This window comes from Psammomys obesus, unplaced genomic scaffold, assembly GCF_907164565.1.
Source record: "Psammomys obesus unplaced genomic scaffold, mPsaObe1.curated_primary_1811, whole genome shotgun sequence".
In the NCBI taxonomy this organism is placed as follows: Eukaryota; Metazoa; Chordata; class Mammalia; order Rodentia; family Muridae; genus Psammomys; species Psammomys obesus.
In genome coordinates, this window is record NW_026596244.1 from 14,946,621 (window position 1) to 14,972,842 (window position 26,222).

At 41.9% G+C, this 26,222-nt stretch overlaps 1 protein-coding gene across 7 annotated transcripts in view; it reads left to right on the forward strand.

The window, feature by feature from the left end:
• Nucleotides 1–1,747: 1,747 nt before the first annotated feature.
• Arhgef11 (Rho guanine nucleotide exchange factor 11) overlaps nt 1,748–26,222 on the forward strand; it is a 105,271-nt gene continuing 80,796 nt past the window's right edge. For 6 of the 7 annotated variants that reach the window (XM_055596530.1, XM_055596527.1, XM_055596524.1 and 3 more), the window contains exon 1: nt 1,748–2,957. In XM_055596530.1, coding sequence (XP_055452505.1) covers nt 2,926–2,957 — 32 coding nt within the window. In that variant the 5' untranslated portion in view covers nt 1,748–2,925. The remainder of the gene's footprint in view (nt 2,958–26,222) is intronic. The other variant, XM_055596523.1, reaches the window with a different exon arrangement.

Genomic DNA, 26,222 nt, shown 5'->3' on the forward strand with positions numbered 1-26,222 from the left:
GGATTTTTCTTACAGGAACAGAAACGACTTAAAGACAGCTGCGTCACCACAAAAGCTGGAAGCCTGGAGCTTACTGCACACTCTGCAGCAGCTCAACGGGTTACAGTGTCCTTTCCAGGGAGGTAGCTCAGCTGTTCTGAGCCTCTTCCATGATTCTTAGTTGGTCTTAAAGTTGGACTGTCTGAGAATGGCTCTAAACAGTTCTTATTGCTTATATGTGCTTGGAGAGGGAGAAGCCTAGTGAATCTGATCAGTTTTAGGGATTTTCTGAAACTATTTTGAGTTGCTTGTTTCCTGTCTTATGGAGCTTCTCTGCAGGGTAGAACGTTTTCCCTCTCCTTCCAACATCCTGCCATAAAATACCCTGTTTTATCTCCATTTTCATATCTTATGTCTTAAAAGAGTTTTCCTTCAAGAGGGAATGTTTTAACTTGAGTGCAAAGTGCTACACAGTAAGCCCCCAGATTGCATATAAAGCTTGAGTTTTGGTGGTGTGGACTTTAAAGACACTGCTGAGCAGGGTGGAGCCTACTTACAGCCATTCTTGGCCTACTCAGCAAGCCAAGGTTGTTGAGAGACTCTTGTCTCCGGAGAAAGGGTGAGGTTGTTGGCACCTGAGTCAGAATGCCACCCACAGTTGTCCTCTGTTCTCCACAAGCACACCTGTGGAAGAGCACACTAGTTGTTGAGATTTAGAAGGTAAGCACTCAGAAATTTCAAGAAATTTCTGAAACGAACAGGATTCACAATGCTCCTCCACGTGGTCAGTAGTGTCCGCTAGCCTACCTATGCTGGGGTGGTTTTTGGTGGTGCAGTTGCCTTTAAAAGGAGCCCATACTCTTAGGAGTAAACCGAATAAATCCACTGGCTCACTAGAAGACTTGGGTAAAACTTCTGATGCCCTAACTGATGTCAACAAATACCTATTTCTGTTTCCTTCGGAAGTCACATAACATCTTACACACACACACTCAAACCATAGCAAAGTCCATTCATCAACCTGTGCTGGGGCAGAAATAGGAAAATCTGATTGTAATAGGTCCTAAACAGATGCTTAATCAGTTTGTTGTCCCTCTTGTACCGCAGGTGGCAAGCTCGGAACACTGAATGGGCTCAGGTAGGCCAAGAGAAGCCAAGCAGAAGTATAGTACTTAGAAACGCACCAGCGCCTGCACTGCTTACTCAGGCAAAAATACACCTCCTTTACTGCAGTCTCGGGACCTTCTGACCACCGACAGTTACTTGAAGAGATTTAGAAACTGTAATTTCACGAAGGGGGTGTGCGTCATGAAAATAACATTGCCCTGGAAAGGCTTTTGCAGCGCCATACAAGATACTCAGGCAATTCCGAGGGAAGCCGCGAGGGCAGCGTCGGTGGGTGCTCAGAGGGTCGAGGGCACAGCTAAGAGGGCTCCTGGTAACTTTGAGGGGGCCGCGACACGTGAGCGAAAACGAGCTGAGGAGGACTGGGCGGCCGGCAGACACTGCGAAAACAAAGGTCGGATCTCGGGTACCGCAGCACCGGGAGCAGCTAGGCCGCAGCGCGCGGACCCGGTGGTGCGCGGGGCCGCGAGAAGACGGGCGGCGCCAAGGAGGAGCCAGCGGCGGGCTTGGTCGGCCGGGGCGGAGAGCGGCGCGGGGCGGGCCGGGGGCTGGGCCGGGCGCGCCGACGGCAGCGGGCCTGGTCCCAGCGAGCGCGCGCGGGGGCGGGGCCGGAAGCGCAGCGGCCGCGACGCGGACGCCGGGAGCGGCCGAGCAAGGGAGGCTGTGGCGGGCGGGAGGGCGAGCACGGAGGCCGAGGCCGCGGCCCGGGCTCTCCGCGCCGCTGTGGAGGGCGCCCTGGCCCTGGCCGAGCCGCAACAATAGTGGGAGCGGGTCGTCGGGAACGGTCGGCTGGCGAGGGGAAGCGGGGCCGCCGCTCCAGGGCGCTGCGGCGGGAGAGACTTTGGGAGCCTGGACGTGCAGGAGCACACAGCGCCTGAGGAAATTGTCTCAGAAAAAGGCCGGTCTGAGGCTGGGGCTGAGCGCGGGGCTGGGCTAGGTGGAGCGACCTGCAGGTCGAAAAGGAAAAGAACGTTTAAGATTTCCTGCGGTTTTGGCCAATGCTACCGTTTTGAAGGTAAAAAGCATTGCGCTTCAGGTGTTTTGTGGATTTGTGTGTGTGTGTGTTTGTCTGCACAATTGGCTCATTTCAGAATTCAAAACCTTTAATATAGAAGATCGTCGTTTTGTTTTGATCGTTAAGAAATCCACAGATTTTGCTTCCCAGGGCTGCATTGGACTTAGTGTTGTGTACACATTGCTGTATGGTTTTATTTATTTTAACTGTGCAAATCATCTGGAAGATTTTTTTTCTCCCAAGTGCCATTTCGGATTTGTTCAGCTCTTTTTTTGTTTTGTTTTGTTTTTCCTTCCCTGGAATAATTCTGCTGTTGGCATTTTAAGCATTTGGAAACCAGAGATTTTTCAACCTTTGGAGCATAAGGCTTCTCTGTCAACAGAAGGACAGCTGGGAAAACTCGATTGGAAGGATGGTTTTTATCTGTCGGCAACGAAGACTGATATTTTGAAGTTACATTCTTTCTGTGGTTCGTTTTTTAGCCCGTAGTGCTAACCTTGAAGAGATTTGTGGTTAACAGTTTGGTTTCTGAGAAGGTCATAGTTCTTCCTCTTTTGTTTCTTTTTCTTTCTTTTTTCTTTTTAAAGCAAGGGGAGGGTAAAGGGTCAAGAAAGGAGACCATGTTAACCGGTAGAAGTAGAATGGCGCTACAGTTACCAGGATCCTGACAGCTGGAAGAAAAGGATTCCGTCTTCAACTTGGGAGGCCTTCCTCACACCTTCCTTAAAAATTGCAAGGGACTCAGGTCTGATCAAGACACCCAAAGACGCTACAGGATTCCGGAACTGTGGAGACACTGAGAAACCATGAGCATACGACTACCCCATAGTATAGACAGGTAGGTTTAAATAATTTGGGATTTTTCCAACACTGAAAAGACTGGGAGGGAGTGTTGTGTTCTGACTGACTGGGCTGTGGGAGAGGTAAGGTAGGAATTGTGGTTTATGGGAACTGCCAGTGTATATGTTATGTTCCCTCTGAGTGTGTCCAAAACGTACCCCTAATTCTGTGTCATTTATAACCGGTAAGCAGTGAAGCTGGAAAGAAGGGGGAAATGCTTTCAGTGGCTTTTGCATTATACCGGCTTAAGGCTGACTCTGGGTCCCCAGTTTGCCAGCCTAGGGATTCCAAGCTTGCCTGATCGTGTGAACCCACAGGGGTGAACGAGACAACCTTTCGATATTAGGGGAGAAGAGGGAGGGGTGACTAGCAGGGTTGTGAGCCTCCATCAGGCTGATTGTCATGGAATGGTGGGGCACAGTGGCAGGGTGGTTCCCATCTAAAAGGAGGAAGATGTTCTTGGCCTGAAATGTTGGGACAAAAATACAATTTTCACCAGTGATTGATAAATCTCCAAAATGTTTAGGCCACATTGGTATTTCTTCCTCCTCAAGTTTAGAGTTTAAATTGAGACCTACCAACAGGATGATGCTCTAGGCTTAATTTTCCAAGCTGTTCTTAATAAGCTTGACTGCAAAACGGGCCTTCCCTCTGCTTGAAGCCGGAAGTTGTTTAGGCCCTTGAAATCAGCTGGAAGCACATGATGCCCCTTCCCCCATGAGCTTGGTCTGCCTTCCCTGTTACCGGGAACATGGCAGTGTGATTGTTCTGTCCTCCAAAAGATTGGTGCAACTTTGGTAGAGGTCTGCCTTGTCATTTCTTCTCCTTCTCCTCTTCACCTTCCTCCTCAAAAATCTTCCACGGGCGTTTGTTTTGTGGATACTCCACACATCCTTATCAAATAGATAGGTAGGTGGTTGGAAGATAACAGTAAGATGAACAGATAGTATTTGCCAGGTGGGGAAGACTATCTGAAGGTCAGCAGTTGCTCTCTGTGTCAGCTAACCTTTGGCTATACGTGCTAATAGTAATTTCCTTTTGACTGGAATGCAGCTGACAGCATAATAAAGTCTCCTAACACTAGCTCTGTGTTGTCTCACAGTCCCAGTTAGATCTGTTTAGTAGTCTGTGTGTGGGGAACTGCCTTGCAGTGGGGAAGAGCAGGCAACCACAGAGGCAGTGTGACTGCTTGGCATCTCCCTTCCCCTTTCCATTGTGGTCTTCTGTAATTTGCCCCTGGGAAAGAATAACTGAGGCTGTCAGAGTAAGGAGGTGAAAGGTTTGCAAGTCTGCCCTTCTCTTCATTCTCTTGGAGTTGGGAGATTAGTATAGTCAAATTAAGATTGTGGTGGTGAATAATTTCTGTTAATTCAGGGATCTATGTGTATGTAAACCAGGTATTGACAGGTGTGGGGAGGTGGCAGTGAGGGCTTTGGGGCTAACATGAGATGTCCCTCCAGGAGCATGTACGACTGCACAGATGCAGATCTCCAGGTCCCAAGTGCTCTCATTAGAATGTCTCTTGTTTGAACCTCATGCTGTTTCTATGGAGTAGACAAGTCAGAAGTCACTGCTCACAGTTTGCAGATGCTGAGTGGATTCCTGGTTTGTCTGGTGCTGTTCAGTGTTGTCTGAGGGGTGTCAGGATCTAGTTTCAAACCCAAGTCTTCTGACTCTGAATCCCCGGTCATCCCTGTTGCCCCATCCTGTCTGCAGAGGTCTACGGCTCATGATCTAGAATGAGTAAGCCACCATTCTGCTGTCTTTGGCGGTTGGGTGAGGCGCTCGGCCAGTGCTCTCCTGTACTTCGTACCTGTGCCCTCTGGGGTTAAAGCACCATGTTCTTTCCTAGGAAGGCCTTCCTTGCCTTTACTCTGCCTGATTCTCTGCTCCAGTGAGAGGGTCAGTCCTGGAGCTGATTTCCTTCAGGTTTTCTCTAGATCTTCCTGCCTTAGCTACAGAGTTAGACTGTTGGGTTTGTTGATGTCCTAGACTCTGTACTTTATGAATGTAAACAATTCACAGTCTTTTCTTTTTATCACCCAAACTGGCTTCCCAACTTGCTGTATCTGGGATTCACAATCCTGCTTCCACCTCCCAAGTGATAATTTAGTCTTATGCCGTGCTGTAGGGACAGATTAGAAGGAAATGTTGCAAATTATGGTGTCAGGATTCTATTCTTTTTTGGCTTATCAATTTATTGTGTAAGATGGTATAAGTGCTTTAGAAAATTGTGCACTTCTTATCCAGAGCAGCTGTCTAATTGGGAAGTAGACATGGTGGCATGTGCTTATAACCCCAGTACTTGGGAAGCTAAAGCAGGAAGGATTACAAGATTGAAGCCAGCCTGGGCTACATAGTGAATTTGAGGCCAGCCTGAGTTATACCTGTCTCAACAACACAACACTCCCAAAAGGCACAGAAGTGGCACGATCTGAGCTCGGAAGCAGGGTCTATGTTGGTTTGCTTGGTTTGTCCTGTCTGCTAAGCTTAGTGCTGGGTGTGCAGTCAGTGCCCATAAACACTCCACATGTGTGTTGGGGTAAGTGAACACAGCAGCAAGTATAAATCCATCCACTGCAGGTTGCTTGAACAGCTTCCTCATGTAGTTCATGAAGGCCAAACTGGGGAAAGTCTCCTTGGTGTTACACATTTTCTAGAGGATAAAGCGACAGAGTAGAGGATTGTATATTTAGAGAGAGTGGGGCTTAAATAGAGAAGACTGGGTACCTACTTGGCATCTTTTACTTCCTGTTGTAGTAACTCCTGGGTCCATAGTGGGCATGAATTGTTTTTTGATCTTTGTGAAAGATGAGGTAAAATGTCGCTGCCCCTGTCCTTTTCAGTTTTTGTTCGTAACATTTTTTGGCTCTTCATCGTAATACCAATATTTTCTGAAAATGTGCTTGGTATTGCAGATAGAGACTATGTCTGATTCCTAGGGTAAGTATTCTCGGGGCTGGGTAGGTTAGGAGTACATCCACAGAGCAGCTTTTGTTCTGCACATAGGTAGCTTCATGTGAAGACCAAACCAGAAAAGTACAGCTCTGCCAAGAGTTCTCAGTCTTCACCACTTTCTCCATTCAGGGTCAGCTCTAGTTCACACACTTAGGGTTGTACCGTGTGAGAGTTGCTAGTGTCTCCTGTACAGGCTATTGAAAGGCACAAACCAAATGAGTCCAGATACTCCAAGTTGCTTTTTTAATTGTAAAATTATATAAATCCTAGACAGTAAATTCATGAATTTGATTTAGCTTTGTGCACTACTTCATGAATTAAATAATCTGAAACAAATTAAAGCTGGTGAGGTGACACACACCTTTAATCCCAGCACTTGGGAGGAAGAGGCAGGAGGATCTCAGTGAGTTCAAAGCCAACAAGGTCTACAAATCAAGCCTGAGGCCAGCCAGGATTACATATTGATTCCCTGTCTCAAAACAACAATAATAATAACTTTAAAAGTGAAGGAGTATCAGAAAGTTCTATTATTTTGAGAACTTTAAGAAGAATGAATAGGTTTTTTTGTTGCAGAAATGTACAAGGTGAGGACAACAGAAAATGCTGGGTTGGGGTATAGCTTAGTTGGTAGCACGCTTGCTGGGATGCAGGAAGAACTGGGTTCATTTGCCACCACTACATTCCCGTAATCTCAGCACTCCAGATGTGGAGGCAGGATCAGAAATCCAAGGTCCTTCTTGGCTTTATAGAGAGTTTTAGGCCAGCCTGAGCTATGGACTCCGTGTCAAAAAGAAAAAAGCAATACTGATTGATAAGGGGATGGTGTGGTGGCCTGCCCTGTAGTCCTAGCACTTGGGAAATTGAGGCAGGAAGGTTGCTCTGTGTGTGTGTGTGTGTGTGCGCACACACACACACACACACATGGTTGTATGCACACGTGTGTGGAGTCCAGAGGTTGACGTGAGGCATCTTTCTCAATCACATTCCACCTTATTTTTTAAGATAAGGTCTGTCACTGAACCTGGAGCTTGCAGCTTCAGTCAGGCTAGACCAGTGGGCTCCAGGAATCCAAACGCAGGTTGTCATGCTGCAGGGCCAGCTCCTCACCTACTCCCCAGCCTCCTTCCTAAGAGTTCTGCTGAGTGGAAGAGACTTAGACTGTGGCTAATTAGATGTCATTCTGTAGGATGCAGTTAGAATTTGTTGTGGGTTTTGTTCCCCCCTCCTTTTTTTTTTTTTTTTTTTTTTTTTTCTTTCTTTTTCTTTTTTTATAGGGCTGGAGGTAGAACCCAGGGCCTCTTGCGTGCTAGGCAAGTACCCAGGAAAGATTTGATTAGTGATCCCAGGGCATTCCTTTTAGAAGGAACTTTCAGAGGAAGTACAGTCAACCTGTGAACTGTCAGGGATCTCTTCCTCCTGTCCATTGAACTCTGGTACCAGAGATCTCAAGATATTTAACGTGGTCTCTGTTTCCTTTAGAAGATTCAGCACAGAAAAAAAAAAAAAAAAAAAAAAAAAAAAAGATCTAGAGCAGCACAGAGTAGTGCCCTGAAGTTCTAAGTCTTCCCACAATGCCCTTTGTGTCCATCTAGAGTATGGGATGGAGGTGGTAGTGGATTTGCAGGTGAAACCTTTGCCGATTAATCAGCATTATGAGCAAGGAACAGACTAAGCTTAATTTTGATAATCAAAAATGTTCCGATAGAGCAATCTTAGTACTTTTTTTTCTGGTCAAAGTACTGTCAGGCAGAAAAACTGCCCTCCAGTTTAGGAACATAATCAAAAAATAAAAACAGTTGTGTTTATCAGAAACCAGAGACAGATAGTGGAGACTGAATAGGTAGTCCCTAAATGAACACAAGGTTAAGGGAGTTCTGGGAGCCAGCATCATCTGTGGAACAGGCTTTGGAAACTGGAGTCTGGATAGTGTTGCTGACTGCTTTAAAGATCCAGGACTGTGTGTGTTTGAAAGGGTTTGTGAACTCTGAAATTCTTTAAGACATTATTATTATTTTAATTTATGCTGAATATACTTCACATTATCATAGTGACATTACTATTAAAATATTTTTTACTGGTTTGTTTTTAAAACCTAATGAGAAGACATATCATATGTGTGTCTTCTGTTTTTTTCTTTTTCTTTTTTAATTCGGTGGATATTTACTTATTTCAAATTTAAATTTAAATTTTCTTTCATGCAGTATATTTTGATCACCTCCTCTTTTTAACATTCATTTATTTTTATCTTATGCATATGGGTATGTCTGTGCACCGTGTGTGTTCACTGCCCTTGGAGGCCAGAAGAGGGCATTATATCCTCTGGAACTGACAGATGATTGTGAGCCACCATGTGGACACTGGGAATGGAACTCTGGTTCTCTGCAAATCAGCAAGTGCTCCTAACCCTTCAGCCATCTATCCAGCCCCTTCCCTTTTTTTCTTAATCACTGTGTTGGGGAAAGAACCCAGGTTAGACCTGTATGTGCCTTCCTGGCCACTCTCTCACCCATTGGTCAAACAGGATGAAAGAAATTGCTGATTCTAGTCGAAAAAATAATTAGACTATCATTCACATTGGCATTTGTAGGAAAAATACCAGCCTCTTGAGTTAACAGATGTGGATGCTGGGGCTAGCTTTGTTCCCAACTACATGGAAAAATGCTTACCTGCTCTGGATCTTCATTTTCTTACCTGGAAAAATGAGTCCATTGGACTAGTGTGGCCTTGAAAATTTGATCCTTAAAGTTATTATATTCTTAGAGCCTCTAGAAACAATAGCATGCTTTTAGTGAACCAGGACTTTTTGTCCAGGAATCACTGCCATGTCTCCCTGGAAGCTATGAAAAATTAAAGGGAACAGAGAACCTTATGAAAAGGGACATGGAAATACAGGGATGTGGGAATGAGAAGAGGAACTATAGCCTTTAATAGAAGTGGAGACAGTAGGTTTAGAAGATGTTTTACAGTTCAGAAAGACACCCAGGTTAGATGTATTTCAAAGGGGAAAATCACGAGGATGAAAGAATGATACTTATGGGGAGAGACTGAAAAAATGGCTCAGTGGTTTTAGCACTTGTTGCAGAGGACTCTGGTTTGATTATCAGCACCCACATGGTGGATCACACCATCCATAACTCCAGTTCTAAGGAATCTGACACCTTCTTCTGACATCTGTGGGCACATGGGACACAGACATGCTTACAAGTAAAACACTCATATACATAAATAAATCTAAAGAAAAAATTAAATAGGAAAGAGAGGAACAATTAAAGTTTTTTAGGTGGAAGGGAAAAGAGGCCAGTTGGGGTAAAGAGAACATGAGCAGAGCTTCTGAAGTGGGTGTGGAATGGAAATAGTATGCTTGAGGATCTTTGGAGCAGAGAAAAGTTAAGTTGATAATGTGTACAAGGTGGAGGATGGTTCAAACTTCATGGGGGAGTCCATTGAGATTTATTATAGAGTGATCTTTTTTAAGCAGTATTTAATTAAGGTCAATGTTATGTTTCAGGGGATTAAGGTGCTTGCCATCAAGCCTGACAACTTGAATTCAGTCTCTGGAACCCGCAGTAGAAGGAGCTGATCCCTGGTTTCTGGTCCCCACACGTGTGCTATGGCAAGCATGTGTGTGCATACACACAAGTGTAGTACAGGACTTAAAAAATGATGGGGAAAGAGCAAGTCCTGGCGTTGATGTCTACATTAGATAAGAATTTAAATGTGGGAAGGCTAGCTAGAAGTTTTTGTAGCGGTCTTGCAAGAGCTGAGTTTTGCATCAGAGTGGTTGGTGACTGCAAATGGAGGAGAGGCTGGGTGCAGACAGCATCTTGGAAGGAGAATGAGGTGTGTTAGGGCTAAGTCTAATGATTCCTGCCTGTGAGATTGTTGACCAGGAAAGAGCCAGTGCTGTTGATAGAACAGGAGCTTCATCAGAAGTCACTTGTCTCCCACTGGCACCCAGCAGCCTCCTGAGTACAGATGTTGAACAGATTTATCTTGCTAAGACTCTTGGGTTAGGCCACTTTTAACAAATAGTTTTTGAGTCCTTTGTTGCAGTCTTTTAGAGAGATAGGGAAAGGACAATTTGTTTTTCTCTTAGAAAATTGGGTCATGCTTTGAGAAGATTTGTGTATATTTAATGGATCCTGATTAACTATTCATTCTCTATTCCTAAATATCAGATCATATTCAGGAGATGTAGAAACCATAGTAGCAGATGGATACAGAAGACAGAGGAACTTGAAGGTGAAGGTTGTATGAGCCCCAGATTCAAGCAATTCAAGATTGCTTAAAACATACTGTATTTTTCTAGGCCTAGCTGTCTAGGTTGGAATTCATGGCTTCCTCCTTCATTTCAGCCTGCCACTTGCTAATTGTGGTCGTATTACCATTTCCTACCATCAGGTAAACCACCCTATTTACTGAGACCATAACATTCATTTTTAACCCCTTTGTATCAAGGGTTCTGTCTCTTCTAACCTCATTAGTCTCTTTTTTTAAAACTGATTAATACCATCAAACTTCACCATACATTTGTATTATTCTTTCTTCATATACATATAACAATTTGATTCTGTTATTTATTTGTGCAAAAGAACTGATATAAAAGTTTATTTTTAAATAAACTTAAAAAACTTGCAAATGAATAAAAAGATTATGCACCAAAATTAAGCAGACTCAAAAATCTCCAACTTAATGACCCAATATATGATTAGAATAAGCATTCAAAACAGAAGCTTTGGAGCTTCTTATTAAATTTATATATTTCTTATTAATAAGATTAAATTTTTGCAGTTATCCACTATCAAAACAAAAGAAAATCTCAACAGAATTAGTACTAGAAAAAAAAAATTAGCTGTGTCTTTATAACTTGTGTCCATTACCTGAACTCCTCATGTCCTATTTAGCTTTTCTTGCTTTTTTCCTTCATTTTAAACTGTACCCATAGACACATTTGTTTACATAATTATTATTGTCTGGATTCTGCACATAACAGAGAGCACATAATTCTTTTTCTTTTTGAGATTATGTGGCCTCACTTAATATTATACATTCTAAGTCCTTCCATTTCCTGCAATTTTTTGACTTCACTTTTTTCCTCAGAGCTGAGTAATGTTTTATACACATGCACACACAAACACACGTGTGCGTACATGCACACATGCACACACATGCACACACACACCAAATTTTCATTATCCATTTATCTGTTGAATAACTAGGTTGATTCTAATTCTTTGCTGTAGTTAATAAAGCAGCAATAAAATAAAATTTGTATAAAAGTTCATGCATAGCTGTTAGCATTTAGAAGACTTTGGTTTAAAAAAAAATCGTGCTGTCCTGTTCTTCCCATGTTTTATGTTGGGTATCAGTCAAGAAGGTTCAAGAACGGAGTGTTTTTTTCTGGGTGATCTTCTACTTCCAAGGCTTGTTATAGTAGGTATTCTCTATACATAGCTTGAGCTGTAGCTCACTTTTAACTTTGCTGATCTACACAAATTTCAAGAAGATGGCTCTAAACTGCTGTCAGATGGGCTAGATAGCTTGCGAAGCAGTTAAGAGCACTGACCTAAGTTTAATTCCCAGAAAGTAACAGCTGCCTGCAACTCCAATTCCAGAGAATCCAGTAATATATGTGGCGCGTAGACCCAAATGTAGGCAAAACACCCATAAACATAAGCACTGCCACCAGGCGCTGAGACCAAGAATTCTTGTTCTTATTTGGTGTTTGACCTTGAGTACTTGGCAGTTATTGTAGGGACAGGCCTTGCTGAAGTTGTTGCCTTCAGCTTGTTGTAGTTTGTGGGTTCCCCATTGGCAGCTTAGTTTCTAGGCTGCCTTTCCCAAAGGGGTCTGCAGGCAGGGTCTACCCTGCTGTTGTCCTGCCTGGCTCTATTCATTCCAGAGAACAGGGCCCTTAGAAACTTTCTCCAAGAGACTGCTGCTGAAGAGAAAGGCCACTGTTGTTCTGGGAGGTGGTAACTGCAGAGAGTGTAGTGAATAGCTGTGTGAATGGGACCTTGTATGAGGCAAGAACTGCAGACCCTCTTCTCAGAGACAAGGAAGATGCCACTTAGGTTTCAGTGTCTTCAAGGAGCAGAGTCTCAGTATTAGGAGAATTCATTCATGCTGTCCTTCAGATAAAGTTAGTGCAGCAAATCTTCATATGCTATGATGCCAAACGCATGGATTCAACATGAATAAGGTGTGCTTTCAAAGAACTGATGGTTTTGTTGAGAGGAAACAGATGTGAGATAGTACCTATACTTACTCCTCTGATACCACTTGGAATATATGGCTTATATTTAGGTTTATAGGCTTCCTGGAGGAAGAAACCTTCAGATTGAGATACAAAATAATAGCCAGGAAGGAGAGAGGAGAAGAAAATACAGGTGAAGAACATTTTCCTCTGGAAGAGCAGCCTGCACTTAGTAGGTGGATACCATGGCCTTGGTGAGAGTTGCTGGGCAGTGGTGAGGGCATGAGCTACTTTATCATGGGTCAAAGTGAAAAGAGAGGGAAAGAAAGTGATGATAGACAGCCAAACCAATTCTTTTGCAAGTTTGGGCAGAAAGGGGAAATCTAAACTCCTGGTTTCTGACAGTAGGACTTCTATTTTTTTCAAGGAAGGGCCATGTTCCTAGGCTAGAGGTTGTTATCTTCTGCATATCAGAATCAGCTGGAAATCCTGTTTAAAATATGCACTGTTGGAACGAGGTCTCCTAATTCTGGCTCAGTAAGTCCCAGTTGCCTAAGAATTTGCATTTTTAACAGCTTCTCAGGGTGATAGTGATATCCCAATGTCCTATGCTTTGGGAGTGTCATTGTGCCTAGTGACATTTGTGCTCTTAGTTAGCTCTTCATTTTGTGGATGTAGATGCCTGGTTTTCCTGATGCAGGGCCTTACTGTGTTAGCAGCCTCAGATGGCCTCAGATAGATGGCCCCAAACTCAGAGTGATTTTCCTGTGTCCAGCCTCAGAATGTTGCCACCATTGTTGTTTTCTCTTGCATTCTTACGACAATGCTTCTTTTAATAAATTATTATTAGACTATTTCAAAGTTCATATGTTCATGGCTCTGTTCTCTGCTGTGAATTTCTTCAGTGGATGGTGAACACAATGTCCCAATATCTAACCTTATATTAGCACACAGTTACAATCCTGTAAATACCGGTAAAATGGGTTGAACTGAACCGCATACACTAGAAAAAGCATTGCCTTCATTTGTGAAACCTTCCTCAGCCTTTTTCCTAGGATTATTTGTAATTCCAAATTCTGCTTTAGCCATGCAGATGTATCAAAAAGTAATTCTTAGAGAAATGTCAAAACCGACAGTGCCTAAACCAATTAATCTAATTTCAATTTGGGATTAAATCAGAATAAATTTACTGAAGTGATTCCCAGAGGTTCTGGGATGTTCAGTAAGTTGTCCCTCAGCAACTATTACCTGCCCAAGGAGGAATTAGGCTTTCTGATCACCTCCTTCCTCCATAATGGAATGCTGATGGGCTTGTGTAGGGTTTTTGCGGTAGCCAGCCGTCAGCTACTGTGAGTTCATGAGTGCAAAGCCTATGCTGTGTCCACAAGTGTTTTATGAAGAGCGGGGCAAGGTAGTGCACACTTGTAACCCCAGCACTCAGGGACGCAGAGGCGCGAGGATCTCTGTGAGTCTGCAGAGCAAACCTAGTACCACCAAGGCCACACAGAGAAACCCTGCCCCAAAAAACCAAATGGATGAATGAATAAGAAGTATTTTATGGATCTCCCCCACATCATCCTGCTCTGACATTTTTTCCTTCCCCTCTCCCCCAGGTTCCTTAGAGGGTAGTATAGGTGTCACTTTAAGGCTGAAGCTTGGCATCTCGAGGATGGCAAAGCTCTAGACAGACATTTCACTCTTTCATCATTCATTTATTTTTTGTCTCCTCTTCTTCAAATACTAGTTTAAAGTTAAAAGATTCACTATTGAAGTCTTACTGAATTAACTCACCTTGATTTGGGTGTCTTTTTTTTCTTAGATATCTCTCCCACATAGGTCACTGTTGATTCTTACATGATACCTGATTACTTATTCTTGTGCCTCTTATCTGTAAATAATTTTCAGAATATCTGCATCTGGATCCTATATTCTTTTTTCTTTTTACATTATTTTTAATTCTTTATTATTTTTATGCATATTGTATTTTGCCTGCATAGCTGTCTATACCGCATTTGAGTTCTTAGTACCAGCAGAGGCCAGAAGAGGGCATCTGGATCTTCTGGAACTAGAATTATAAGCAGTTATCAGCCATGTGGGTGCTGTAAATAGAACCTCAAATCTTCTGCAAGAGCAGTAAGTGCGCTTAACTGCTGAGCCATCTTCTGAGCCCCAGGCTCTGTGTTCTTTAGTGGTAACAGACAGCTGCCTGAAATAGATACTGAAATTTCTAGTTGGGTTTTTCCAGTAACTTCAATGTTGACTACTTTGCCTTGGTTAAAAGTTTTCATAGATTTTTCAAACTGATTCCTTACACTAGTACCATCACTCCTGCACATCAAGGAAGTCTTTATACCATACTCCTTTGTTCTCCCATTTGGCTTTCTCCCATAAAGACACATGAAAAGACAGGTAAGGGGAGATCCATTTGCCCAGTGCTTACTGATTTCAGAAAGTGCTTTAACATTCTTTCTGGTATATGTCTATGATAGTTTTATTTGTTGGTTATTTGCTTTTTGGAGATGAGTCTCACTGTGTAGCCCAAGCTATCCTAAAAGTCAGTATATAGCCCAGGCTGACCTCAACCTTTAAGCAGTCCTCCCGAGAAAAACCTCTTTCCTCCATGGTCCTAGCACTCATTCCTCTGTAATGACCTGAGACTCAAAGCTTTGTTTCCTCCCATGGTCGTGTTTGTAACTGCTATTTATACCAAAGATTGTGTGGCTTGAAGCCTTGTCATTGACTTGGGTTGAGTATCAAGTACAAAACTGGTGGATGATACCTCCACCAGTGATGGCCTTGCCTTTACTCTGGAACTCCCAGCAGTGGGGTTTCTTTATGGAGGGTCTGGTTCATTTAGTTTCCTGTCCTGGTGAGTGGATGCTTGCTATGTTTTATTAGGGTGTGGACACTCGGTACCTTTTATTAGGGTGCTGTTTCCAGAAGCAGGTTGTGACCCAGGTAAAGAGTAAGACCTCACTTAATTATTGTGGTACCATTTACCATGTGGCCCTTTTATTGTCAAAGCAATTCCATCTACTAGCATACTTTTATTATATAATTAGTACTGTGTTGTACTGATTCTTCCCATCTACTTGTGAGGGAGAGCTCAGAGAGAAAGAGGGAAGGATTGCTTTCCAGATGACTTTGGTTTCCATTTCCTCCTCTCCTTCACTACCCAACACAGTTTTTGACAACTCTTTTAGAGTTACCACATCCCCCTTGTGTTTTTTCAAGACAAGGTTTCTCTGTGTAGCCTTGACTGCGATGTACTCACTTTGTAGACCAGGTGTGTACCATCACACCTAGCAAGTTGCCTTTCTTTGGATACATCCTGTCCTCCCTTGAATAGAATGCCTTTCTTCCATCTTAGTGATTAACTAGGGAGCTACTGTGTGTTCATGTAGTCCGTCCTCTGTCTCTTGGAGAGCTTTTCATATATAAGCTATAAGACTGGAAAGTGGATTATATAGGCCAGGAAGATTACCAACTCTAAGGAACTCTTGTCAGAAAGATACAGGGAGGGGTTGCTGAGAAGGAAAGGTGAGATAGCCAGCCTGCTGGCAGCATGAGTTCTGCTGTAGTCTGTGGCCTTTTTCCCTGTACCATCTCATGCAGCAATTGTCATCATCTCCCTGGCATCTGCTCTGGCCCTGAACTGTGTGCTCCTTGCTCTTATCCCTGCCTTGGAGAAGGTAATGAAGGAAGTGGCCTCAGCATTGACTAATCCAAAGGCTAGATGGGAAGAAGGCCTCAGAACCTAGAAGCAACTCAGTGCTTTCCAAGAGGGCAGGCAAAAGGCCCAGCCCTCACCAGGATTGCTCACTGTAGGGCTTGGTAAAGATAAAGAGCCCCCTCTTGTTTTGAATTTTATTTTGAAATCATATTTGGCAGTTAATGGCTTCAAATATAAATGTTTATTGATCCCAAGTTGACCTGCTGAGACTGCACTGAGATTATAGAGATTTAATACTGATAAGCAAATGCTTAAGCTGAGGTATGTGGGCAAAAGATATGGAAGGAATAGTCATACAGGATGCCAGGGGAGTGACATCTGACAAATCTTCTCAAAATTTCTCTCTTACTAAGAATAAAGAAGGGTCATTGGCCTAATTACTGAACTAATAATCTCTATTTAACTATGCCACAGACACAGAGTTCTTACACTGTTGAAAGGAATCAGCTTTTGCTTCCTTCCCCTATATGTTTAATCTTCAATATTGCTGGTCAGAGATGAGCTGTACCTAAATTAAAATGTGAAATACTTAGCAGGCTCAGCACCTCTCATCTTTACAGACACCTTTTTTGAGGATTAGTAAATTGTCTAGTGTAATTGCTACTTCATCTAACCGTCATGACGTCACAGTCCACAGCCATTTATTTTGAGTTATAATAATCCCTTACATTTGTGTAACACTTTGCAGTTTAAGAGTTTTTTTTTTTAAGTAAGTTCTTTTTATAAAAATGGCTTTATTGAGATATCATCACGTGATGGAATCACCCTTCAGGGTGTGCAGACCACTGTTAACTAATTGCAGGCATGTTTATCACCCCCAAACAAGTGTGTTAGCTACTAGCAGTCACCCCTACCATACAACTTACACAGACCAAACCACTACTCTACCTTTGGTTTCTATGGTTTACCTAGTTAGGCATTTCATATAAAAGGAACCATGTAATATATCATTTCGCATGGTATTTTGAAAGTTCATTGTTTTATAGCATGCCTCATCCTTTGTATTGCCAGTTAATATACTGTTGTATAGTTTATACTACCTTTTGTTTTTATCCATTCGTTGATTGATATGTATTGGGATTTTTTCTGTTGTGCTATATTTAAGCACAATTTGAGTTATGTTTTTACTTCTCTTGGATATGTACTTTTGACAGGTGTTGCTATATCATGTGGTAGCTCTGTGTTTAACGTTTTGAGATACTGGCAAATGTTTTTCATGGTTGGAGCATGTACAGTACTTACTGTGCAAGTGTGAGGCCTGGAGCTCAGATCCCCAGAAGCCATGTAAAAGCCAGGAGGGTATGGTTGCTGCCTCACTTGTGAAAACTGGAGATTGAAAATCTTTGGAGCAAGCTGGCTTGTCACACTAGCCAGATGGTGAGCTCTAGGTTCCTCGAGAGACCCTGCCTCAGCACATAAGGGAGATACCTGAAGTCTACCGCAGGCCTTCACCCACACGCTCTCTCACATACATAGCACATACAAACACTGTCCCTCCAAAAAAAATGTTTGCAAAAGTAGTCGCACCAATTTACATTCTATCAGCAGTTTGTGAGGGCTCCAAGTTCTTCAGTCTATGAGAGCTTCCAATTCCCCAGCACTTACCTGAGGTCTTACCTGAGGTCTTTTTCTGCAATCATTTTATGTATACTGGGATTTCTGTGGTTTGGATCTCTATTACCAGTGTTGAACATCTTTTCATGTGCTTATTGGCTCTCTGTACATTTTATATTCAAATTCTTTGTCTATTCTTTATGTTTTGAGACCAGATCTCACTTTCAGCCCCTAGCTGGCCTTGAACTTGCTATATAGACCAAGCTAGCCTCAAACTGTGGTGATTCTTTTGCATCTGCCTCCAGGGTACTGGGATTCCAGGCATGTATCAGTACTTGGCTCTCTGCCCATTTTTTATTTAAGTTTTTTATGCTTTTATTGATGGGTTGTAGGAGTTAGTTTGTTTTGTGGCTATGCTTTTGGTATCAGATCTAAAGTCATTGCCCAACTTCCAGTATTTCTTCTAGAAGTTTCATAGTTTTAACTCTGCTCTAGTTTTGTTTCCATTGTTGTGATAAAGACCATATCCAAAAGAAACTTGGGGAGGAAGAGTTTTTTTCATCTAACACTTCCAGATAACAGTCCATCAATGCGGGAAGTCAGCAGGAGCTGAAGCAGAAACCATAGAGGACCACTGCTTACTGGCTTGCTCCTCATGGCTTGTTCAGCCTGCTTTCTTCAGTACCATATGACCACCTGCCTAGCACTAACATCACCCACAGTGGCTTGAGGCCCTCCCCCATCAGGCATCCATCAGGAAAATGTCCCATAAACTTACCTTCAGGCCAGTGTGATGGAGGCATTTCCGAAGTTAAAGTTCCCTCCTCAGATTAAAAAACAAAAAACATGTAGCCAGAACAAGCACTTATAGTCTAGGGTCACTTGAAGTGAGTTTTGTACATAGTAGGAGGTAGGGCTCTCGTTAACTTTTATATATGGATATCTGGGTGCTCTAGCATTATTTGTTGAGAAGGCTATTCTTTCTCCACTGAATTGTCTTAGCAGCCTTGTTGAAAATCAGTGGACTCTTGGGGCTAGACAGATGGCTCAGGAGTTGTGAGTGTGTACGGCTGTTCCATCTTCCAGCACCCACATCAGATGACTAACAACTGCCTGTAATGCCAGCTCCAGCGGATTCCATGACTTCTTCTGGACTCCCCTCGCAGTTACAGTCACACATGCACATAGCCACACACATGTACACGTAAGTTAGAAAACAGTATATCTTTAAAATAAAAAAATTACTGGAACTGGCCCCAGTGGGCCACACCTTTAATTCCAACAGTCGGGAGGCAGAGGCCAGATCAGTGTACATAGTGTGTTCCAGGGCAGCCAGAGCTACATAGTGAGACCCTGTTTGGAAGAAGAAAATTACTGAACCCATCAATGTGAATTTATTTCTAGGTCTTAATTTAAATCTGTTGTTTTTGCCAGTATCACATTGTAGCATAATGAATTTTAAAGTTAGTAAGTACAAGCCTTCCAGATTTGAGATTTTAAAACATTGTCCTGGTATTCATTTACATGTGAATTTTAGAATGAGCTTATACATAAAGTTGTGAGTTCCTGGTATCTTTCTATTTACTCAGTCTTCACCTTTAGAAGATCCCTAGTGAGTTTTAGTCTAAAGTGTACGCGACTTATGTCTTAAACAAATTTTGTCAAATATTTTTGCTAGTCTTTTTTAATCTTTAAGGAATCTTTTAGTTTTTTATATAGATAAGAGTGATTAAGAGTGACAGAGGTGTAGGTATATTGTCAGTGTTAACTGGATGCTGCTATTACATTCTGCAACTTTTCTGAGCTTATCAATTTATAGGCTTTTCTTTTCTTTCTTCTTTCTCTCTTTCTTTCTTAACCCTTGGGTTTTCTAAATGCAGAGTTACACCATTGGCGCAGAGTTAAATCTTTTCCTCCTTTCTAGACTGGGTGGCTTTTCATTGAATATCCTTGCCTTGTTGCCCTGACTACAACTCTTCTAAAATGTTGGCTAGACAGGGTGATAGTTACCATCCTTCATTTTTATTCCTAATCTCCATCTTCTTACCTACCTTGAGGGTTTTATAGACCATCCTCATTAGGAAGAGGAACTTTCCTTCTAGTCCCACTACTGTGTTACTCTGTCACCAATTGCTTGTCATATATTAAACCAGCCTGGCATTGTTGAGATAAATCCTGCTTGCCCATGGCATCTGATCCATTTCCTGTATTGCTAGATTCAATTTGCTAGTGTTTTAATGGGGATTTTTGCACTTACTTGATCCTTACAACAATCTTGTGATTATAGTCCTTCAGAAAAACTGAAACATAAATTAGACAGTTTGCCTGTGACCACATAATGTCAAAACTGAAACAGGAATGAAGAGTTTGACACTCCTATCATAAATAGTTCACCACTGGTTTCATTTGTTTGAGGCAGGGTCTCACTAGGTAGCCCAGGCTTGCCTTGAACTAATAGAGATTCATCTACTTCTACTTCTCAGGTGTTGGGATCAAAAGCTTGTGCTACTACTTTCAGCCTGCTTTAAAAAAAACAAGACAAAACAAATCACAAAACCCACTATCAATACTATTCTGGATTGGAAACTACCAGAGAGGGTTTTTTTTTAATGCTCTCATCACAGGGCCATACATTAGGATAGAACATTGATTGCATTTTGGGTGTTATTCATGTGATTTGAATCAGCATGAATGGACAAGGTAAATGCATGAGTCCACTTTCTTTTTTGGTGCTCAGTATTGGTGGTGTCTCTACATACATGCCTTCCACTTGCCTCAAATCTTGTTGCTTTTTCTTGCACAACTCTACCTGGCACTGTGCACTTATCCCCTCCTGTCACCATAGAACTGTTTACCAAAGACTGTAATTGCAGAGAATTTACTGAAAGAATCTCAAGATTAAATCTTTTGCTTTTTCCAACTTTTCTGGTGTGGATATGGTCAGACTGTTACACATTTCACATTGAGATCCATCCACTTAGATAACCAGAACTTTTTATGGGAGCTTGCAAGAGAGAGTAGAGGAAACAGGGCAAATGTTTGCCCATATCCACTTTAGTGGGAGACTCATGAATTCTTTTGAATTCTCAGTGTCTGCATGTAACACAATTGCTTCATCAATTTCAGCAATGAGATTTATTCCTGCCATTTATTCCTGAGCTCCTAGTCTTAGCATACAGGCTTTGTGTGTGTGTGTGTGTGTGTGTGTATGGGTGTTTTACCTGACTTGTGTTTGTGTGCCTACGGCCTATAAAGGCCAGAAAAAGGTGTCAGATTCTCTGGAAATGGAATTATAGACAGTTGAAAGCTGCCATGTAGGTGCTGGGATTCAAACTCAGAAACTCAGGTCCCCTGGAAGAGCGCTTAGCATTTTTATTAGCTGAGCTGTTTCTTTAGTCCCTAGTATACAGTTTTTAAAAGATACTTCATGGACAAGTGAGGTGGCTAAGTGAATAAAGGCACCTGCTGCCAATCCCGACGGTGGAAGGAGAGTACCAGTCCCAAATTCCAAGCCATGACATACATACTCCCACAACACCCACCCACACACACACATTCAAGACTGTTCAAGAATAGTCATCTTAGTATTAGATCCCTGAGAGCATATTGTCTGCAAGCCACATACTAATGTATTACAAAGGCAATAAAAATTACCTGTCCTGATTATTTGTGTTGCCTCTCCATTGTTAAATGTATTTGGAATTTGCCTATGTATGCATTAATCATTTAAGTAACCATATGCATGTTTAAACATAAAATGCAAGAGTATATGTACTTACTAATTTTTCCCATTTTATATTCAAATGGTATTGCCTCATTTTATAATTTATTAACATTTTTGCAATGGGCTGACTTTTATTCGGCAAAAGAGTGGGTTTTTAATCTCTGTACTTGCGGAGCACAGTCTCTAGTACAGATCCAGTGCCGCAGTGCTGTTTTTTAAATAGCTTTATTGAGACATTTGTTTACATACATGCATTTTGATACATGTGTGCATATATGATGTGAGCTCCCAAATTAGGATAAAGAACATAACCAACATTCCTCTCAGAAGTTTCCTGGTGCCTTTTCTAGAAATGATACATTGTATACCCTTTTACTTAACACAGTTGTTCTGAAGTGAGTCTGCATTGTTATGTGTATCAGTAGTGTTCTTTACATTGTTTATTGTTTCATTTGTAGATACTTTTGTGTATGTATGCTGCTGTAAGCCTTGCTCACATGCAAGTGTATGTGTAGGCAATGTGTTTTGCTTTGTGAGTTTTTTCCTAGTGTAAATCTTAGAAGAATGGTTATGTCATGTCCTAGGTATGGGTATAATGTAGTTGGTATGGTCAGTCTGTTTTGAATTTAACTGTCAGTAGCTGTGCAGTTGTACTTTTTTGTGATGAGTAATGTAGATGAACATCTGAATGTGTCTTAGTTTTCTTTTTGTTGCTGTGATAAAACTGACCAAAACAAACTTGGGGAGGAAAGGATTTCACTTACAGATTAGAGTCCATCATCAAGGGAAGCCAAGGCAGGAACTGAAGTAGAAACCACAGCACAGTGGCTTAGCTTCAGACAGCTTAGCCCAGCCAAGGCCACCTGCCTAGGGATGGAAACAGTGGGCTAGACCCTCTTCCATCAATTAGCAATGAAGAAGATGCCCACAGATAGGCCCACAGGTCAATCTGATGGAGGCAATTCCTCAACTGAGGTTTCCTCTTTCCAGGTGTGTCAAGTTGACAACCAAGATCAGCCATTACAGCAATGTGAATGTCCTTTGTTTTTTCATGTGTTTGTCTTTTGTCCATTTATTTATTTGTTTGTTTTTGAGAAAAGGTCTCACTGTGTAGCCCTGGCAGTCCTAGAACTCTATGTAGACCAGGCTGGCTTCAAACACACAGAAATCTACCTAACTCTGTCTCCTAATGCTGGGATAAAAGGTATGTACCACTCCTGGCCTAAAGAAAGTTTCTTTAACATTTATTTTTTGTGTGATGGGGAGATTGCGTGTGTGGTCATCAGGGAACAACTTTTAAGAGTGTCCTTTTCACCACATTGGTTCTGGGGATCCAGCTCAGCTTGCCATATTTAATGACAAGAGCCTTTACTTGCTTAGCCATCTTGTCATTCTTTTGAACTGGGTATATTGAAGTGTTGGCCCAGTTGCTGCATTGTAAGAACTCTGTGTGGGAAGCCTTTCCTCTGTTCTCCCCTGGATTGTGGCTTGCCATGTCTTTGTTTTTGTTTGTTTGTTTGTTTAAGGGGGAAGGGGCTTATTACTCTCACAGTGTCAGGGTGCAGTCCATCATGGCAGGGAAGTCACAGTGGCATGTATCTTAAGGAACAGCTCACATTACATCTAGTAACGAGCAGAAGACGGTGTGGAAGGATGGAAAGAGCCAGATGTTAGGAAGTACTGCTGAGAAATCATGTCTTCTAGACATGAGAAAGTTCAGATACTCACGATCTAACTGCATTTATGGCTACTTACAAAGACCTAATGTGGTGCTTTGAATGAGAGTGTTCCCCAGAGACTCATATACTTAAATGCTTGGTTCCAGATTGTCAGAACTGTTTGGGAAGGATTAGAAGGTGTGGTCTTGTTGGAGGTGTGCCATTAGGGTTAGAAGACACCTTGTTCCCAGTCTCTGTTTTCTGCTTTCTACTTGTACATCAACATGTAAGCTCTCAGCTGTTGTTCTCTGCTATTCTTGCTTCTTCATTTTGTCATTCTTCAAAGTGTCATTAAATTTGTACACGGTGAAGTACAATGAAGTTTGAAGAGCAAAAGTTCTTAATTCTGATCAAATCCAGCATATCAGGTTTTTCTTTTATAGTTTCTACTTTATGCACATAATCTCTGCAATGTCAAAGTCTTAAGGTTTCCTCCTATGTTTTCTTCTAGATAGTTTGTGTTTTGTCTTTCAACTGTGTTGTGGTTTTGATAACTTTGTACTTGTGTGTGAGAGAGCAGGCAAGGTCTTGTGTCTGTATGGTATGCACTTGTTGAAAGATTATTCTTTCTTATTGAGTTACATTGGCACCAATGCAGAAAATTAATCATCAGATCCATCTAGTCTACAGTGTTCCATTGACATATGCCAGTCACAAGCTGTGACTGCTGTGGTTTCAAACTTTACCTTGAAGACAAATAACACAACTTTTCCAACATTGTTCTTTTTTCAGAATTGTTTGGGTTATTCTATATTGTTTTTATTTTCATATAAATTTTAAAATCAGCATATCAGTTTCTACCCAAAAAAGTAAATAAAAATGTTGAAGCTCTGGGCAGTGGTGGTGCTTGCCTTTAATCCCAGCACTTGGAAGGCAGAGGCAGGCGGCTCTCCATGCATCTCTATGAATTTACAACGCGAGTTCCAGGACAGCCAAGTCTACATGGAGAAAAACAAAACAAAAAAATGCTGAAGCTATATTATTTGGTAATCAGTTTGGAGAAAATTGTATTTTAGCGATACTCAGTCTTTTGACATAAATTTCTCCACATGTTTAGATCTGCTTTTTTCTAGTGCAGGTTGAATCCAGGCATTAAGGTCTTTCACCATTTCACAAGCGCTTTGCACATAGTAGCTCCTTTGATTGTAACAACCCTAAAAGGAACTATACAGCCAATGGTAATTAAACATGACAGTTACACACTTTCCCCAAGGCCATGAAGTTGGCAAATAGTAGAACTTGATTTCAGATCCTGCCAGTTTGGCTCCGATTTAGGTTTCTGTTGCTGTGGTAAAACACCATTACCAAAAGCAACTTGGGAAGGAAAGGGTTTATTTCATCCTACATTTTCATATCACTGTTCATTAATGAAATAAGTCAAGACAAGAACTCAAAGTGGAAACCCTGAAGCAGGAACTGAAGCAGAAACCATGAGGAGTATCAATTCCTGGCTTCTCCTCCATGGCTTGCTCGGCTTGCTCAGCTTGCTTTCTTTTACAACTGCCTAGGCATGAGAAAAACTGGACAGAGGTGGAGAAAGGGAAATGAGTTTTTCAGTGCATTGGATATGATTATCTCTAGGATGTCCCCCTGGAAGTTCCAAAAAGGAGTCTTAGACTTGAATCTTAGCATTAAGAGGTATTGTAAGGTTCTCTAAAGGAAGAGCAGCTTGTCTTCCAGCATGTGAGCAACCCCCTCCCCCCCCTAGGTAAAAGACATCAGCATTGTCGAATGAACTGAGAGTTCCAGCTCAGTGAGATGGAGGAAAAACAATCCTTCAAAGTTTTCAGTCAGTGAGCTGGCTGTTAATGATTTCACTGAGAATAATTTCATCAGAGTTCTGGCAGAAGCCAAATTGAAACCCCTTGAAGGAGTCAGTAGAAAATGAAAAAACAGAGATGGTGAATGAGCATCCCACTTTCTAAAAGTGTAGATAAGAAGCAGGCCAGGAAATTAGTTGGTAAAAGCTAAAGGAAGTATTTTTCCCTCAGGTTAAAAAGGATTTGGTTGAATTTGTGATCTGAGCATGTGGAGCCCAGAGAAGGTGATGGGGTCAGAGTCATGGGTGGGATATGAACTTGTCCTAACGGAGACTTTTTTATTTTTTATTTTTTGGCAATGTAAGAGTATCTTATATTTATTATAGCCATAAAAATGATAGTTGAGGAGAGCCATCAAGTTGGGAGTAGTGGAAGAATTGGCCAAGGCTGATAAAGCTGGACCATGGGCCCCTAAAAGCCTGACCACGGCTACTGACCTTGAAAGTGCCTGCTACAATGTACAGTGGTATGATTTTTCTCCCTAGCTAAGTGTAACCTTTGGTAGGACAGATTCAATGAGAAAATTGAAATTGTGAAAGAATTAGGATGTCTGCAAACAAGAAGCTTCCTGGGCATTTCATATCCATGGCTTAACATAGGAATTGGGGCTCTGTACCAGGCACTGTTTCTTCTTTACTTCTGGGAGGTATGTTCTTATAGAGACCTTAAGAAAGGCAAATCTGTGTTTTTGAAAGTGGTCTTTTTGTGAGCAGTGTCAAGAGCCAAAGTGTAGTTACACAGTAAGCACTAGAAATGAAAACCATAGGAATTAAGGAAAGTGTAGTTAAGGAACACAAAATGGATTGTGAGACCCACAGATTCTTTTTTGCTAGATAGAATGAGAGGAGAGAGAAATATAAACACTGTTACCATCAGTTTAATAATATTCGTATTTTGAAATAGCCCCACCTTCTAGAAAAGGCTTTGGGGATATGAGATATGGAGAAGGTGAGTTAGGAAGAGAACTTCCCCAGTATAGTAATGTGAAGGAAATAGAATTCAGCCCTGCAAAAAGACAGGAACAGCCTCGGCCAACCTCAGTCCAAGAAGGTGGTCTGTTGTTGACGTCTGGGGCCACATGGCTGCATGTCACTACCACCACCATGGCCTGCCGGTACCTCCCAAGGCAGTAGGCATGCAGCCAGCCTGTGTGTGAAATGCGAGGAAGCTGCGTCTGAGTGTCTTCCGGAGCCAGGCACAGTGGCACACACCTGTGAGCCCAGCACTCACGGAGGCAGGGGCAGGCAATCACTGTGAGTTCGAAGCCAGCCTGGTCTACAAAGTGAGTTCAGGACAGCCAAGGCTACGCAGAGAAACTATAACTCGAAAAACACAGAGAGAGACTTGTGAGTGCCAGGAAAGACCTTTTCTACATAGCCTTACTGAGATACATTTCACACGTCATAAAATGCACTTAGTTTGATTTGACCATTGAGGAATGTAGTCATTATCACTGCCAACTTTCAGATTTTTTTTCAATGCCACAGATGAATACCACCTCATTATTTATTTATTTATTTATTTATTTATTTATTTATTTATTTATTTATTTATTTATTT